This window comes from Oenanthe melanoleuca, chromosome 4, assembly GCF_029582105.1.
Source record: "Oenanthe melanoleuca isolate GR-GAL-2019-014 chromosome 4, OMel1.0, whole genome shotgun sequence".
NCBI lineage: Eukaryota > Metazoa > Chordata > Aves > Passeriformes > Muscicapidae > Oenanthe > Oenanthe melanoleuca.
In genome coordinates this window covers 38992016-39007658 of record NC_079337.1, presented here as the reverse complement: position 1 = coordinate 39007658, position 15643 = coordinate 38992016, and the positions used below count along the sequence as shown (strand labels likewise).

Genomic DNA, 15643 nt, shown 5'->3' with positions numbered 1-15643 from the left:
GGAGCCAGCGGGCGCCGGGCGGGCCCGGCTCTGCCTGCGGTAAGCGGCGCTCAGCTGAGCCAGCCGTGGTAAGCGCGGGTCGGAGCGCGGTGCCGGCGGAGCGAGCGGGCGGTGGAGCCGGTGGGTATCGGCGGTGCCGGGATGCGGGCGCGGCGGCGGGGCCGAACAAAGCGGGGAAGGTGGGGCAGGGTGGGCCGGGCCAGGCTGTGTCTCTCCAGGTCCGCGTGGCCGCCCGCATCTCTCCCGGAGGAAGTCGGCTGCGGGGAGCGGGAGGGGAGCCGCGTTTCGCCCGGGGCAGGCCCGGCTGAGAGCAGCGCTGCCCCGGCTGAGAGCGGGGCTCCCGGCCCGCAGGCCCGGCGGGCGGCCGGGGGTGGGCGCGGATGAGCCCCGGCCTTGCAGAGCGCGGGGCCTCCGGTATCAGCTTTCCAGAAGCTTATGGTAGCTAGTTTGTTCCCTTTCAGCCTGTCTTTGTGGAGAAGCTGCCGAAACAGAGGCAAAAAAAAAAAAAAAAAAAAAAAAAAAAAAAAAAAAGCGCTTTAATTCTGAGCTGCTCTGTGGTGACCCCCTCTGTAGACCATTAGCGAACCGGAAGCACGGGGTCAGAGTCCGCATTTGGATCTCCCGAAACAAAGAGTGTTAAAGCGCGTCCGTACTGGCGAAAGGCGAGCTTGGGTTCTGGCAGGCACTGGGCTAACTTTTGATCGCGTGTAAAAAAGCCTTGCCCGAGGTGTATTGTGTCCCGCCTGTTCCCTGCTGGGCTGAAATATAAGGTTGGCCATCTGTGGTCCTTTACCCTGTAACCCGTCGTTCTCTCCCTCGGCTATCTGCTGGTCAGCTGGCAGGTTTCAAACCAGCACACCGTGCCATTAGTGTTAAGGAAGCTGATACAGCTGTTGTTTGTAGCGGTGATGATGTGATTAATAGCTACAGGTGAATTAGTAACTCAGGGGTCCCATCTACACTCGGAGTAATTTCTGCTGATTTTACAGCTTCATGCTGAGTACCAAAAAGTCTGTTTGCTTCTGGAAGATCAGAATGCTGGCCCAGTGACAGGGCTTTCCAGCAGCTACATCCAGATCAAAAGTAATGGGAAGAGCTATCTCAGTATGCCTGCTCCTGTCTGTGGTAGATAGTAGGGGGATAGTGTCACAGAGAAAATGTAATGGTAGATTTAAAATGTTTTTCGGTTTTTTATGTAGTCAGCTTCTGTATTTTCCTTATGTTATTAGGTAATTATTATTTAGCATTATACGTTGCAGAGTGGAAAACTTTTAATTTGCATGTCTCTATTAGTGTCATGATATGTCATATATATGTTCATTTACAAAAAATACCTTCTTTGAATGCTTGACATTTTCTCTTGCTGTCTTGTGAGGTGGAAAACTTCCCTTTTCTAATCTTTAAGGAGATACTTTACAATACTGATGTCTGTTTTGAGCATGTTTTTCAGTAGTCCTACACTCACTGCTTTGTAGCAGGAGATACATACTAGACATTGTTGTCTCCTATGGTTTGCATATTTCAGAATCCAGTTGGTAACTAAAGACAATTCAGTTATTTGCTTTCTCCTGTCTGAGAAGCTTTGGGATTATTTTTATCACTATACCATTCATTTCTTTTGTTGGTTCCCATTTCAAATAAATGGCAGTGGTGACACATGATGGTGTGAATTTATTTTCATTAGGTAGAGGTAGAATAAGTAAATCCAGGCTGGAATGGAGTAAAAAGTTGGTTTATTTATTATTTTCCTGTCAAAAGAAAAGCATTGGAACACCTGCATTTATGGAGGGGGCAAATATTTTTGCTTTTATTGCTGTACAGAGAGACATTGGTCATTTTTTGGTAGGTTGCAGAGCATAGCTTTTAACCTTTTTGAGCCACTTTATTTCTTACTGCTTAGTATATTTGTATTCGCTGTCTTTGTCTCATTTTTTTTTTTTTTAATTATATTTTTTCAGATACAATGGTATAAAATAAGCTTCCTAAAATCTACAGAATATATTTTGCTAGATTTAAAGAAATGCTGTTGCTCTTTTCAGGAACTTGTTTTTTTATTTCCTTACAGTTGAAACCTCCTTTCATCTAAGCTTTCAGAGAAAATAATATCAAGGAGCAGAATAAAAATGTCTAATAAATTTTTAAAACATTGCCATGATTTTTCCCCCCTCACACCTCCCCCTAGCAGGATGAGATCATCCTCCACAGAGAAATCCATGGCATCACTGCATGACCTAAAGCAAGATGAGGCAATTCTTAGTGGCTTGTTAGAATCAGCAGCATCCTCCGGAGAGCATTGCTGTTACCCTGTGCTTTAGAGCACAAAATACCATGCTAGTTCAAATGCACATTTGAGTGCCTAGCAACAAAAGAGAGAGCTGTTTGTGGAGCCTTTTGTTCTTTAAATAAGTGCAGGTGACTGGGTGCCTGAGGGTGCTCAGGAATTGATGGATATTAAAAGTGATTGTTTTCTGAAGGCAAACCATGCAAATTTCAAATACTTAACGTGTTATAACCAGTTTTTCTAGACGATCCCTATAGCTTCTGTCAAGTCTCTCAGACAAGCTCCAATTGTGATGAAGTAGAGTTGAGGAAGCTCTAACACTTCATTGAACAATTGAAACTATGGGCTGTGAACTAGGCTTGCAGAGGCCTTAGTAAGAATTATTTTTATGATATGGTATTACAAGTTGTGGTTTATGTTTTTCAGAAAAGAAGCTAATATAGTTTGTTGTAATTGTAGGTTTTGCTAGCTACTTCTTCCAGTTTCTTTGTTGCTCGATCAAGGACAGCAGTTTTAGAGCTTTAAATTTTAAGGTTGCAAAAGGGTCAAGGAGATAAGCCTTACTTTAGGTCACTCAAGTGTTGGAGATCTCTCTTGGTGTTTGCATCCTGCCTTAATGTTTAAGTTGTAAGAAGCATTCAGGGCTCACAGCCAGTTGGGTTTGCAATTTGCTTAGTTAACCCTGCTGCTATTCAACAATTTGGTTGAAGCACAGCTGATGTGAACCCAGGACAGCTAATGAACCACTTACCCTCCCTCCTGATTCCAAGGGTTCATCTGTTGGCCAGAGAGTGTTAGCTTTCCCTGCACTTTGGCTGAGTCTTTCTCCAGGTAGGTGGCTTATCTGATAGACAGGAGCAGGCCACAGCTTATGTAGACACATATTTACTAGTTTATACTCTCTCCGTGGACTTGCAGCACTGGCACTGCAGAACTTCACAGTGCCAAACAGCTGGGATAAACACCTGGGATTTAGCAGAAGTTGATTTCTGTGCTGACATGGCTACCCTGCTGTCAGTACACCTGCTAGCTGGTTTTGATAATGGAGTCAGGACATGATGCTGTTCTTTTTTATATGGTGTGGCTGTTTATTACTGTTGTCAGACAAAGAACAGATGAAGGAAGTTAACAATTTCCCTGTTTCTCTTATTAATCCCAGCCACACTGAAGGATTTGGGTTGTGCTCTTGTGCATAATTTTCCCCAGGAGAGGGAACAGTATGAATCAGAATGGTGGGTTGGTCTGCTTGGCTGTTTTCCTACAAATTTTGCTGAGGCTGAGAGCTTAGGAAAGCTGAGAACCAAAGCCAAGGATGATTGTAGTCAGGATGATTGAAAAAATCATAGAAACTCCTGAAGCTGAGCTGTGTTGGAGCAGGAGAACTTACAGCATCCTTGCCAATGAAAGCCTTTCTTTCTAATTGCTGGGGATCAGAAGCTCTGCTCTTCAGTTAGAGCTAGGTGCTCAAACTAGTTGTTACTGTAGACTAGACTTTGCTGGCAGTGCTAATGTTCCCTGCTCCCTAGGGCACAGGGTTGGATCACAGTCATGCCATAGGGCATAGGTATTTGAATTGCCCTTTGGAGTTGCTTCTCTTTTTCTTCCCACTGGGTATTCTTAATGAATTAGACTTTGAAGTTTGGATTAATGCATCCAGATCAAGATGCTAGGCAGTCAAGTTCAGCACTGTAGATTTAGTTCCTACCCCATCATACTGTCATTAAAGTAAATTTCTAAAACAGAATGATCAAATATATTTTAGACATTTTATTTCTGAAATACCAAGCTTATTTAATACTTTGGTAATTTGATTTTCAGGAAATTTCCTGTTTGCTGCATTACATAATACAGTTGTCAAATCTGGAATAATTTGGTGAAGAAGAAGATTTAATTGCATCAGTGCTGTCAAATAATATTCAGAGTAACAGTGAAGATCTTTTGAAGCTGCTAAAAATGTAAGTAAATGTCTTCCTAGAGAAGTTAAGAAAGAAGGTTTTATCAGAAATTAGTGTTTCTGATGCAACAGTAATTGTAGCCATAAAAATGGGTGTTTGTGTTGTACTAACAAGAGTATAGATACTAAGCTGAGACTTACTAATATCATCATGTAAGATAGCAAATATGGTTTGTCTCAAAGAACTTAAATAGAATCTTAAATAGAATTCATCATATCTAACCAGCAAATCTTGCTACTTGGTCTGGTTACTTAATGCCTTCTTATTTACTATAAATACACCTGCTAAACAAAGGTTTTGTAAATTTCTTTACTTTTTTTGAGATCTCAGCACTTCTAAGCATTTGTTACTTTGTCCTATCTGGTGGTTTAAATTTATGATGCATAATTGTTTAAGGTAACTTTTGTTAGTATGTTCCATGAGAATGCACAAAGTAACTGTGGGGGAGGTTTAACGCTTTTAAATTGATTTCTGATTTGGTATCCATCAAAATTTATTGTCCTGTGTTCTCATAAAAGTAAAAAGGATTTGTTTCACCAGCTGTTTAAAGTTGTATTGTTGTGGTTTTATTTTCTTACTATTGCATTTGCATTCACATACACCAGTTGGAATGGAATGCAGAGAAATAACTTGTTTCTCAAACTACTATGACCCAATTTCTAATTATATGAGTCTTTGCATATATCTAACAACATGTATGGCTTGATTTTGGTTCTTAATTTCTAATGCATGTGGGGACACTGCAATATTGTTTAATGATTGTTTTCGATTTGTTTGTAGGTCTTTTCAATGATTTGGTCACAGGGATCTGCAGACTTTTTCCCAGAGAAGGCAATAATTCAGAAAAATATTTAATGTTCTTCTTTCAAATATGCGTAGGGATTACTCAGAAATGCTTTCTCTTTTCCCCTACTAATATCTTAGGCTAAATTTATTCTGTGAACTGTCTTAATACTTCTATTTTCTTGCATTTTCAAGCTGATTGACAGCAATAATGACTGACATAGGAGATGGACCACATCTGGGGCAAGATCTGACAGATGCAAAATCTATTCCAGGTTTTAAAGGGTAAGTGAGGTACTTTTGGTTTAAGTCTTCAATTTAAGTCTGGTCAACAGTTTATGTCTAAAGGATTCTATGTGCACAATCAACCCTTAATATCACTCAGCTAATATTTTAAAGTTTAGCATGCTATCAATTACTTACCAAGAAGCTGTGGAAAGGGATCTCTGTGCCTTGAGAAGTAACATCCCTGCCCGAGGGAGGTCCTGATGTGCAGGCCCCTGTGGAGTAAGACAAGTGACTTACAGTCATATTTGCATATGAGCCAAATTTTGGGATGGTGCATGCTCAGCTAGCCCTTAGGTGTTGAAGAAGACTTATGGCTCTTAGCTATTGTGTTAGCTGTCTCCCCAAAGTCTAGGTTCTTCCAGATGTAGCCATCACACAGGTGGCTGTTGCTTAAGCAGAAAAGGAGCACACATCTGCCATATCTTTTTAAGTTTTGAATGTTTTCCTGGGAAAATTCAACTGTAATAACTTCTGGTTAAAATTCAGAACAGACTTGCTTTCTCAGAGCTAACCTTTCATCCAGATTTCAAAAGATGATAGTAAAAAACTGATTTCTTGTTGATAGAATGCCAAGAATTGGCATTCTTAAACTAAGCTTTCATAGTTTTCATATTCTCCTGTGCAGAGGTAGTACAATTTTAAACACAGTTCTTCCTTGATGCTTTTAATTTCAAGCTTGTTGCAAGTTCCACAGAAGGTTACTGCAAATGCAACCTTACCAGTTTCATTTGGCTTGCTAAAGTAGCCTATTATTGTCATTATTTTGAAAAGAGAGATCTGAAATTAACACCTAAATTTTGTCTGGTTTCTATACAGAAAGAACCTACCTGCCAGCAAGTCTATGGACTCCGGAATTCTGCCAGACTACAGTTACAGAATGGATTATCCAGAGATGGGGGAGTGTGTAATAATAAACAATAAGAACTTCCACAGACATACTGGTACCACTCACAAGTTTTTTACTTTTTTCCTTAATTCAGATAAATTAGTGCCGTGTGTTATTCTTCAAAGTTAAATGTGCAGACCGTATTTTGATTTTTGTTTGCACTCTGAATTAAGATATGGATGTGATTAATTTCAGTCAGTTCTTCCAAATATGCATAGAGGGAACACATAAGGGTATAGCAGAAATGGGGAGGAAAACAGATCAGCAGTAAAAGTCTGTCTTACCTTTTAGTCATGATTTCTATTTTGCAAATGAAATTCTTCTTATGTCCTGAAATAGATAAGTAGATATAAAAATAAGATGCAGATAAATCTACAGTATAGAGCCCATGTAACAGTGCAATGTTTTCTCTGCTAGAGTGGATTTGGAATAATGGAATATTTCAGATTGATACAGCTATAAACCAGAAAATAATTTGGCTCAATCAGATCATGTGATCTATATAATATAAAAGAATAACACATTTCTCTTGTGTATAGGGATGTCACCCCGTTCAGGTACAGATGCAGATGCTATGAGTGTCAGAGAAGTTTTTATGAAGTTGGGATATAAAATAAAGATCAACAATGATCTTTCATGTGGGGACATTTTTAAACTATTAAAAAACGGTAAGTTATTATATGTTTAGTGTGTGCTTTAAGTCAACCACTGTTTCCAAATACATCTCTGGCCCTCACATCTCTTCTTTCTGGGTTCTTTTAGATGGTATTTCACACCTTCTGGTGATCTATTGCTAAGGATGACATGTACATCATAGTTTCTATGTTTATTCATCTTAGCTGTCTCTCCATCTTTTGTGCCATGACTGTTGTCTCCATATCCTTTCTCATCTTCTAAAGAAGGATGGAAAAAAGGCTGAAACTTAAATGCAGAATGATTTATATTCTGACCCTGGGATCACTGAAGCTCTGTGAGTTGGAAAGAAAACTGCTAGATTGGGTAGAGGGGTTCTGTGCTTAATGCTTAGTGGTGTGGCCCAAAGAGGGGTTCTCATTGAGGGACCAGAGCTGCAGGTGTGAGGACTGAATTTTCTTGTGGATAAACAACTCATGTTTTGTTTAACTTGTGAAACAAAACACCCTTCTCTCAAGTGAGAGCTTTATACTACTGTGTTAGTCCTGCTTTGTTTGGACTTGGCTATATCTAGACCCATACATTAAATGGTGCCTGGAGGTATCAGTAGTCCTGAAACAGAGGCCATTCTAGTCAGCTGTAGGAAAGTTCTCTGCCATGAAGGGACTCATGCCCACTAGTGCTCTCCCAGACCATCCCAGACCATACTTAAACAGTGAAAGTGTTCCAGTGATTATTCCCAACAGCAGTTAGTTTGCAGCAATCCTGGTCTTAGTTTTTGTGTTTGGTTTTGTTTGGGTTTGTTGTTTTCTGGTTGGTTTTGGTTTTTTTTTTTTAATGAAAGTGTTTGCTAACACTGCAGGTTCCTTAGTGCCAGTTGATGTTTATGCCAGAAAATATTCCCAGGCATGGTTAATTCATCAGTATTGTTGCAGCTGGTCTGTTAACAGTAGCTGAAAATGTGACTCTTCTAAATGCAGTGCTTGTCCATAAATTGTAGATGCCTCAGTGTACATCACTTGAGTAAAGCTGAAATTATTAATTTCTTTCAGAACACAAATTTAGTGTTTTGTTAAGCACTAAACAGTAAGACTTCAGATTTAGGGACTGTTTTCACTTTTCATCTGCAAACTCTTGCTTCTTTTTGAGTTACCACTCATACTTTGTTTTGAATCTTTTTTTTTAACCTTGTTTGTATCTTTTCACAAATTTGCAAAAATCTTCTTGGTCCTCAAGCACATTTCCCACAATGACAGGCAACAAAAGCCATTGGAGAATATAAATTCTATGCTATTTGTATACCACAAGGTGAAAAGAAAGTATAAAACTACAAACACTTTATATCAAGCTTAAATAACTGTAAGTACAAAATTAAGAGGATTCAGAAATCTTTCTAGACCTCACTACAAGTAAAAAGTGAGAGAGAGAGAGAAGTGTACTGCTAGTACCTAAGTCCCTGCAGAAGTAGCAACAACTGTCATACTACATTTAGTTCCCATGTAATCCAAGTAGCTGAAGCAACCCCAATTGGCTTCTCCATTCTTTCCCAAAACTCAGGATATTCCATCAGTACTATCCCAGATCACAAGACTGACCATTATTGAATGAATAAAGTATATCATTCAGACTTTGAGACACTTTGGGAATACCCTTTTTGTCTCCTTACAGCATTCCTGGCCTAGCTCTGTGACTGTCTTGCAATGGGTAGGGTTGGCCCTGAATTTGGGGTTTCCAGCGCCCAACCTCCTGAAGTAAAGTAGGCAGGCTTCTTCTGTTCAGAAGTGAAAACTCTTTAGAGGTGTCTAAACATGCAGATTAGTTCTTAAAGACTTCTGTGACATAGGAAGGATCAAATGTTCCAAATTTTTAGAGAGTACAGAAAGTTAAGATGATTCTTTTTCCTTTCAGTTTCTGAAGAAGATCACAGCAAGAGAAGCAGTTTTGTTTGCGTGTTGCTAAGCCACGGCGATGAAGGATTGATCTATGGTACAGATGGGCCTCTTGAACTGAAAGCACTAACAAGCCTGTTCAGAGGTGACAGGTGCAGAAGTTTAGCAGGAAAACCCAAGCTCTTTTTCATTCAGGTGATGTACAGCTGAACAATGATCATCAAATCAACCAGACAGTTAAATAAAAATACTATTTCCCATTAATTATTAGTGTAAAAAGTTAATCCTTTCTAAAATCTATTTGAATGGAACTACTTTCAGAGTAAGATTCTCTTTAGGTCTGAATTTTCCCTGTTAGGTAGGCTGTATTTATAACAGCTGATATTGCAGTAATTCTATGTATGAAATGCAATCTTAGATAATATTTTAATGGGTTTCTGAGTGCACTTTTGAATTAATAGCTATCTTACCCAAACTGTGTCGTTGATTTAAATAAATGTTACTACTTTTCTTTTGAGTTTGCCTAATGGAAATGTGACACATAAATTCCTGTTATTTTTGCAGTTTTTAAAAAATGATATTGTAATTTTTAAAACACAAAATATCAATGTTTTTATAATGATGACTGCCTTTATTTTTCTATTTTAATATTCTTTTCCATTCTTTTTTCTACCAAATAGGCTTGTAGAGGGACAGAATTAGATTCTGGTATTGAGACAGACAGTGGACCAGAAGAATCAATGTGTCAGAAAATACCTGTAGAGGCAGATTTCCTGTATGCCTATTCTACAGCTCCAGGTGAGGAACTGTATTCATGTCAGCCTGTATTCATGTTGTAAATTACAACTTGGAGTTGGACCCAGTCAGTGGGTGACTTCTCTTGTATGGAATGTCCCTTTGGTCAGCTGTGCTAGCTGTGTGCCTCACAGGATCTTGCCCATCCCAGCCCCTTGGTGGGGGGAATGCTGGGGAGGCAGTAGCCAAAGCACTGGGGTGTTACCCACATCTTTCCAGCTACCAGTGCAGAGCACAGCACTGTGAGGGCTGCTGTAGGAAAATGAATTCCTGCTCAGCCAGACCCAATATACCTTTTCATGGGAATATACATAGACTTCCCTCAATCACTTCTTTTTTTATTTTACTTAATTTTGTTTTGAGGTAGTTGCTATTCTCAGTTCCTACAAAACCCCTACCAAAACCTGAATATATCCTTCTCACTAGCAAACCCTCAAATGTACATCTGCTGGAAATTCAGTTAATTGGAGTTATGCAAATAATTTACAACAAGAGGAAAAGATAATATTCTGAAAGAACAAAACAATCAGATACGCAGAAGTGGATGATAAGTACCAGCATATTATTTGTCTTTCAACAAATAATGTATTTGCATTGCACCCTTAAACAAAATTGGTAGTGGCAGAGACCTTTATATTCCTTTACATTTTCACTTAGCAGAAGAAGTATTGTCACCTCTTTGTATTCGTGTACCCCATGAAAAGTAGTAAGAGATTACCAACTAAGATTGTTGCAGCAGAAGATAATTTTCCTGCCTTTTGATTTTCTTCCTACTAAAGGTTTTCTTAGATTATAAAAGATGACAGGATTAGAAAAAAAATTTGAGTTTGAATTTGTGGGGATTATAAAATCTAAATGTTTTTGGTTGATGGTTTTGAGTTTTTATTTTAAAACATTGATATTGGAAAAAATGTGTTGTTCTCCTAGTTGCTGACCTGTCTTGTATCAAAGGCTGATCACTTTGACATTACTTTCTTGCACAGGCTATTACTCCTGGAGGAATTCAGCTGAAGGCTCATGGTTTATTCAGTCACTGTGTAAAATGCTGAAAGAACATGCAAAGAATCTTGAACTCATGCAGATTTTAACTCGTGTCAATCGCAGAGTGGCAGAGTATGAGTCCTGCTCAACTCGACAGGATTTTAATGCAAAGAAACAGATTCCATGTATTGTCTCTATGCTCACCAAAGAATTCTATTTCCCTTCCTAAAATTTTTCAGTTCATGGTTTTTATTTGCATTTTATATGCAATATTGTACAAAATACAACTTTTAAGTCTGAATAACTGTTCACTACTGTGTGAGGCACAATGAAGTGTCTCAAAGTTAGATGTATGTCTGTTGTTAGAAGTGAAACATAGTGTGGCATAGAAATGCAAAACTGAGTAGCTGAAGCAGATTTGAAAGTAGTGCTTTGAGTATATTGCAAAAAATTAGAAAGAGGAGACCTGAAGAAAAGTCAGATTGTTTATTTGGAGCTGTTTGGTGCTACATTTCACTTTGCTGAAGGGGCAGAGAAAAGAAAGTTTGGTTTCATATCTTACAAAGAAGATTTAGAGTGTCAGTGATGGTAATATGATAGTAGTGTCTTCACACATTTCTTCTTAACTCAAGTTCTTAAAGTTTAGGTTAGTTTATAACCTAAACTATTTCTACGCTTTTGGGCATGAACTGTGGAAAACAGCCATTTCATATTTTTGCATACAATTATGAAGCATGTTTTGAGTACAGTCAGTTTTTCCTGGTAGTTCCTGATAATTTAATAACTGTGTATAGAATAGTAGATAAAAAAAATTATATCAACATGGTAGCTGTTTCAAAATAAATTTTATGTTCTGACCTTGAAGCTGAGTGCCCAAGGGACCAGTCTTCCAAAATGTCTTTTCCTGCAGGTCCCTAAGGGTGGAGCTGTTGGGGCATATTTGGGGCTATAAGAACCTGTGCAAAAGGAAGTCTGCATTCTGAACAGTCTGATTTCCTCTTTTTAGCCTTAAATAAGAATGGGTTGGCTCTGTGTATACCAGATGTGATCTGTGGGAAAACCTAGATTTGTGGTACTGGAGAAATTTTTACTTTGTAATGCTAATTCCATTCAGTTAATTAGAAACTTTAGCTAAAATATGTTAACAAATAGTAAATTTATATCTCTTGAGTCTGAGTTTTGTGAAACAGACTTCTACAAAATTGCAAAATATTTTTGCTGATATTTCAACTTGCAGCAGTCTTTTTAAGATCAGTGGAAGACAGAATATGAAATTACTATAGGTGCTTGCAAAACAAGACTTGAAACTTTTAAAATTGTGTAGCAAAAACAATGTTGGCAAATTGATGTTCACTTCCAAAGGCATTTCGTACTTGTTTTTTTAAAATTAAATACTGTTTCCTAGATTGTATCATGTTTTTCTGTGTGTGTTATTTATTTAGGATCTGATAGCTTTAACTTTAATTATATCCTTTTTTATTATATCCCTCAAATTACTATTGTTCTTTTTCTCTCCAATTGAATTTACCAGCTGATATTGGAAAGAATTCACTTTAAAACATTGCATGCTATTGTATAGCCAGGTAGTAGTGACTGAGACCTGGGAAATGCAGACTCAAAAGGGAGGCAGAGGAGGCAGTTTTAAACATTGTAGATGAGTTCCCTGATGACTGCCTGCTGGATAGGAGCAATCCTGTCTTTCTTCTGGAGATGTTCTGTGAGAGAGGGTTGGTCTATTTTAAGCCATTGAAATTTCAGTTCTGGGCAGACTCTTGCCCGTGCTCCTGTTGAAAAATTAAATAGGCCTCTTGTAGGTTGTGAATTACAACAAGCATTTGCAAGGTTATATGCTGTAGATTACTGACAGAATTTATCTTAATCTGCTTCAGAGTAATGGGGCATAGGAATGTTCCTTGAATTCTTAGTTATTTTGCTATGAAAAGCTCTGTCGCAGAGTTTGCTCTTCCCTTTAGATTTAATAAGTTCTGGTCTTACTTCATCTTTGTCCTTTAAAGGAAAATTATTGTACAGCATTTCCAATAGTCCTTAAAATAGAGCAAAACAAAACCAAAGCTAGGCTACAGTGAGTAGCCAGTTGGAGGAATGAGGCCTGCAGCTATGAGGTGGTGAAGGGATTTCCTGAGGTGTGCCATGAGATACCTGCAGGAGGGATTTCAGTGGGCATGATGACCTGGTGATGGAGGTGAGGAGTTGTCATTAATCTTACCTTAGCTCTGCAACTGGCCAGATGGAAGGAGGAGTGGTTCATGTTCCACCCTGGGCATGACCCACAGCCTTCCTCGTCTCTCTAACTCTCAATATCCCTCTTTTATATATAAAGTGGCTGCACCACCCCACTGTTCATGATGACAGTAACAGCATACGTGACTACAGTCTCACCTTCACATCTCACAAAAGTGTTTGAAGTCCTCCATGGCAGAGGATGAGAGTACAGACAAGCTGATGGGCTTGTTCCTCTCCTCCCTAAAGCAGAGACATCTCCAGTGAGATTTCCACCTGCACAGAGCATACCTGGAAACACTTAAAACATAGTGCTGTACTGTCTCAGAGATTATGTAGGCCTAGTGAATTTGTCACTGGCAATCTAACAAGAATGTGTTAGATTGCCTGTTTCTCCAATAAATTGCACTATTTGTTAACGTGTGGTCGTGAATGAGACCAGACTTAGAGTGTAGCCCATACTGTGCATCACAGATCTTACTGAACACAGCCATAGTTACAGTGCTGAATTGGTAATAATCAGAAATTATACCCAGCCCCACCCAGCCTCTCCGATCTCTGAGGACTAGTTGGAAAGCAACTGTTTCTGTTGAGTTTCTATACTCTGAGCACCAATCATTTAATACAGGTAGGGCTTGGGAAATGAGGTATTCCCATAAAGTCCTTTCAGCCACATTTTACTTCAAGTTCAGTAGATTCCTTCACAATGCCAAGAAGGTGTCTAGATACTTCTGAGAGATGGTGTTCCAGTCTGTAGGACATGCTTGTAGAGACAGAGCCTGTTGGAGAAAGCAGAGGGAGAGGTGATAACATCCTTTTTCTCATGTCTTGTCTCCTATTTTTCTCATGTATTTCCTAAACACTCTATTTGTAATAATCTTTCATCCTACTGCCTCATACCCAAATTCAACCTTTTTACTGGATCACATTTTCATGATTATCCATGAGCTCACAAGCTCACCAGACTTCCTTTCCAAACCAAGTCAGGTGAAAGGCTGGGTGAAAACACTTTCATGAGAGTGAATACACTAGCCTGGTGGGAACAGTTCATCACTTCCATGAGGGAGACCTTAGTGGCTGCAATTTCCAAGGTGAGCTGGAAAACAAACACCTGTTTTCACCTGAAGATCTATGACTACCTGGATCATCAGTTAAGTCATGTCCAGAAGGCTTTGAAGAAGTCTGACATTAGTATTTTGCTGACTTGAAAAGCTAACAGAACCACAAACTCTAAAAAAGTCAATTAGGAAGTGAAAAAAGATGGCATATGACATACAGAACAATTTTACTGTTTTCTAGTAAAACAAAACAACAACAAAAAAACCCCCACCAAACCAATAAAACCAGCACCAATTTCTTTTTTGAATAAACATATTTTATTTTAAGTGATGGAAGGAGGAAGAAAGTAAAAGACCCAGGCTGAAACTGGGGAGGCAGCTCGTGCTGTCTGGTTTGCAGCAGGTCAAATACTCCCTTCTGGCTAAGCAGATCCTTATTCTGAATGCAGTCAGTCTGCCTTCTTCCTATAACAGTCTTTGAGAGTAGCCACTTCAAATATGAGTTTGTTAAAAGAAAAAAAAGGCAAGTCAGACACTAATGCTGGTAAACCCCATGGGAATAGTCTTTCCTTAAGAACAAAATCCACACTTCTAGTACTCTGCTCCATAAGAAAACCCATGGAACTTACTCAAAATGCAAATTTGGGTTGCTCAGCCTGGGGAAGAGATGGCTCCAGGGAGACTTTAGAGCAGCATGTCATTAACTAAAGGGGGCTGGGGACAGAATTTTTAGCAGGGCTTGTTCCAATAGGACAAGGGATTATGGTTTTAAATTAGAAGAGCGTGGATTCAGACTACATATGAGGAAGGAGTTCTTTTGTTATGAGGGCGGTGAAAGAAACACAGGAACAGGTTGCCCAGAGAAGTGGGAAATGCCCCATCCCTGGAAATACTGAAGGTCAGATCTGAGCAGCCGGGTCTGCTGGAAGGTATCCCTGCTTGCTGCAGGAGGGGTGGACTAGTTGGCCTTTAAAGGTCCCTTCCAACACAAATCATTCTCTGCTTCTATGATAATATGGCTGTTAGCAAGTACTGGATCTCCTTTTATACATGATGCATTGCTCTTGGCAATTTATGTGATTTCTCCTTAAATTTTAAACTGCACTACTATACATTCACTGGATTACTATACAATCACATGCAATTCATATTTTTAACTATAATATCAGTTATTTTTTACTAAAGCCAGGCAGTCTGCATATGAAATCACACCTAGTGATTAGAAATATTAGCAGTATGAATAATAACGTCTAAATTAAGACTGGTCACCTCATATTCTGTAAGGAATGGTACTCATTGCCAGGAAAAACTACCTTTCAGCTGTGTATTTCCTCCTGCTCTTGGTTGCAGACAGCAGAAGAGTCACAGCAGAGCTCTGGATTTCTGAGGGACCAGGATCAGAAGCAAACTACTTTTTCATCACCGCCGGGTGTCACTGCAGATAGCACAATGATCTCCAAAGCTCACATCGATGAGTCATGCAAAATGAAACCCAAGAGCCTGCTGAATGGAGCGACGCTTTCACAGCTGTCACTGGTTGGCTGCTGTCAGCTCATGTGTTATTACATCCTGGGATTTGCATCCCAAAGTACACGAGAACATTGTATTGCTGCTTCCCAAGAAAACCACACTGTCTTACTGCACATCAGAGTAAACAAGAATCAGCTGATTTTGAGGCAAAAGGGGTTGTCTTTGCTGCCCTAGACCTACAAAGAGAGTACTTCCAACTGTGGAGCTTGCCCCCCTGCATATCCCTGTCACACCACTGATAGTCCTGTTACATTAAATAAAAAAAATCCACAGAACCTTCCAAAACAGGTTTCTCCCATATCTGTGGTGATGGTCTTCAAACA

The 15643-nt window shown here is 39.3% G+C and overlaps 1 protein-coding gene across 2 annotated transcripts; it reads left to right on the top strand.

The window, feature by feature from the left end:
- CASP3 (caspase 3) lies at positions 1-11902 on the top strand. Of its 2 annotated transcripts, none has more exons than XM_056489719.1 (8): positions 1-68; positions 4100-4236; positions 5215-5304; positions 6124-6248; positions 6733-6861; positions 8735-8910; positions 9396-9513; positions 10494-11902. In XM_056489719.1, exons 3-8 carry the CDS (start codon positions 5231-5233, stop codon positions 10718-10720), a joined length of 849 nt encoding a protein of 282 aa, XP_056345694.1. In that variant the 5' UTR covers positions 1-68; positions 4100-4236; positions 5215-5230; the 3' UTR covers positions 10721-11902. The 2 variants fall into 2 exon arrangements, with proteins under 2 accessions (XP_056345694.1, XP_056345693.1); XM_056489718.1 differs by having other exon boundaries at positions 29-120.
- The last annotated feature ends 3741 nt before the right edge of the window (positions 11903-15643 follow it).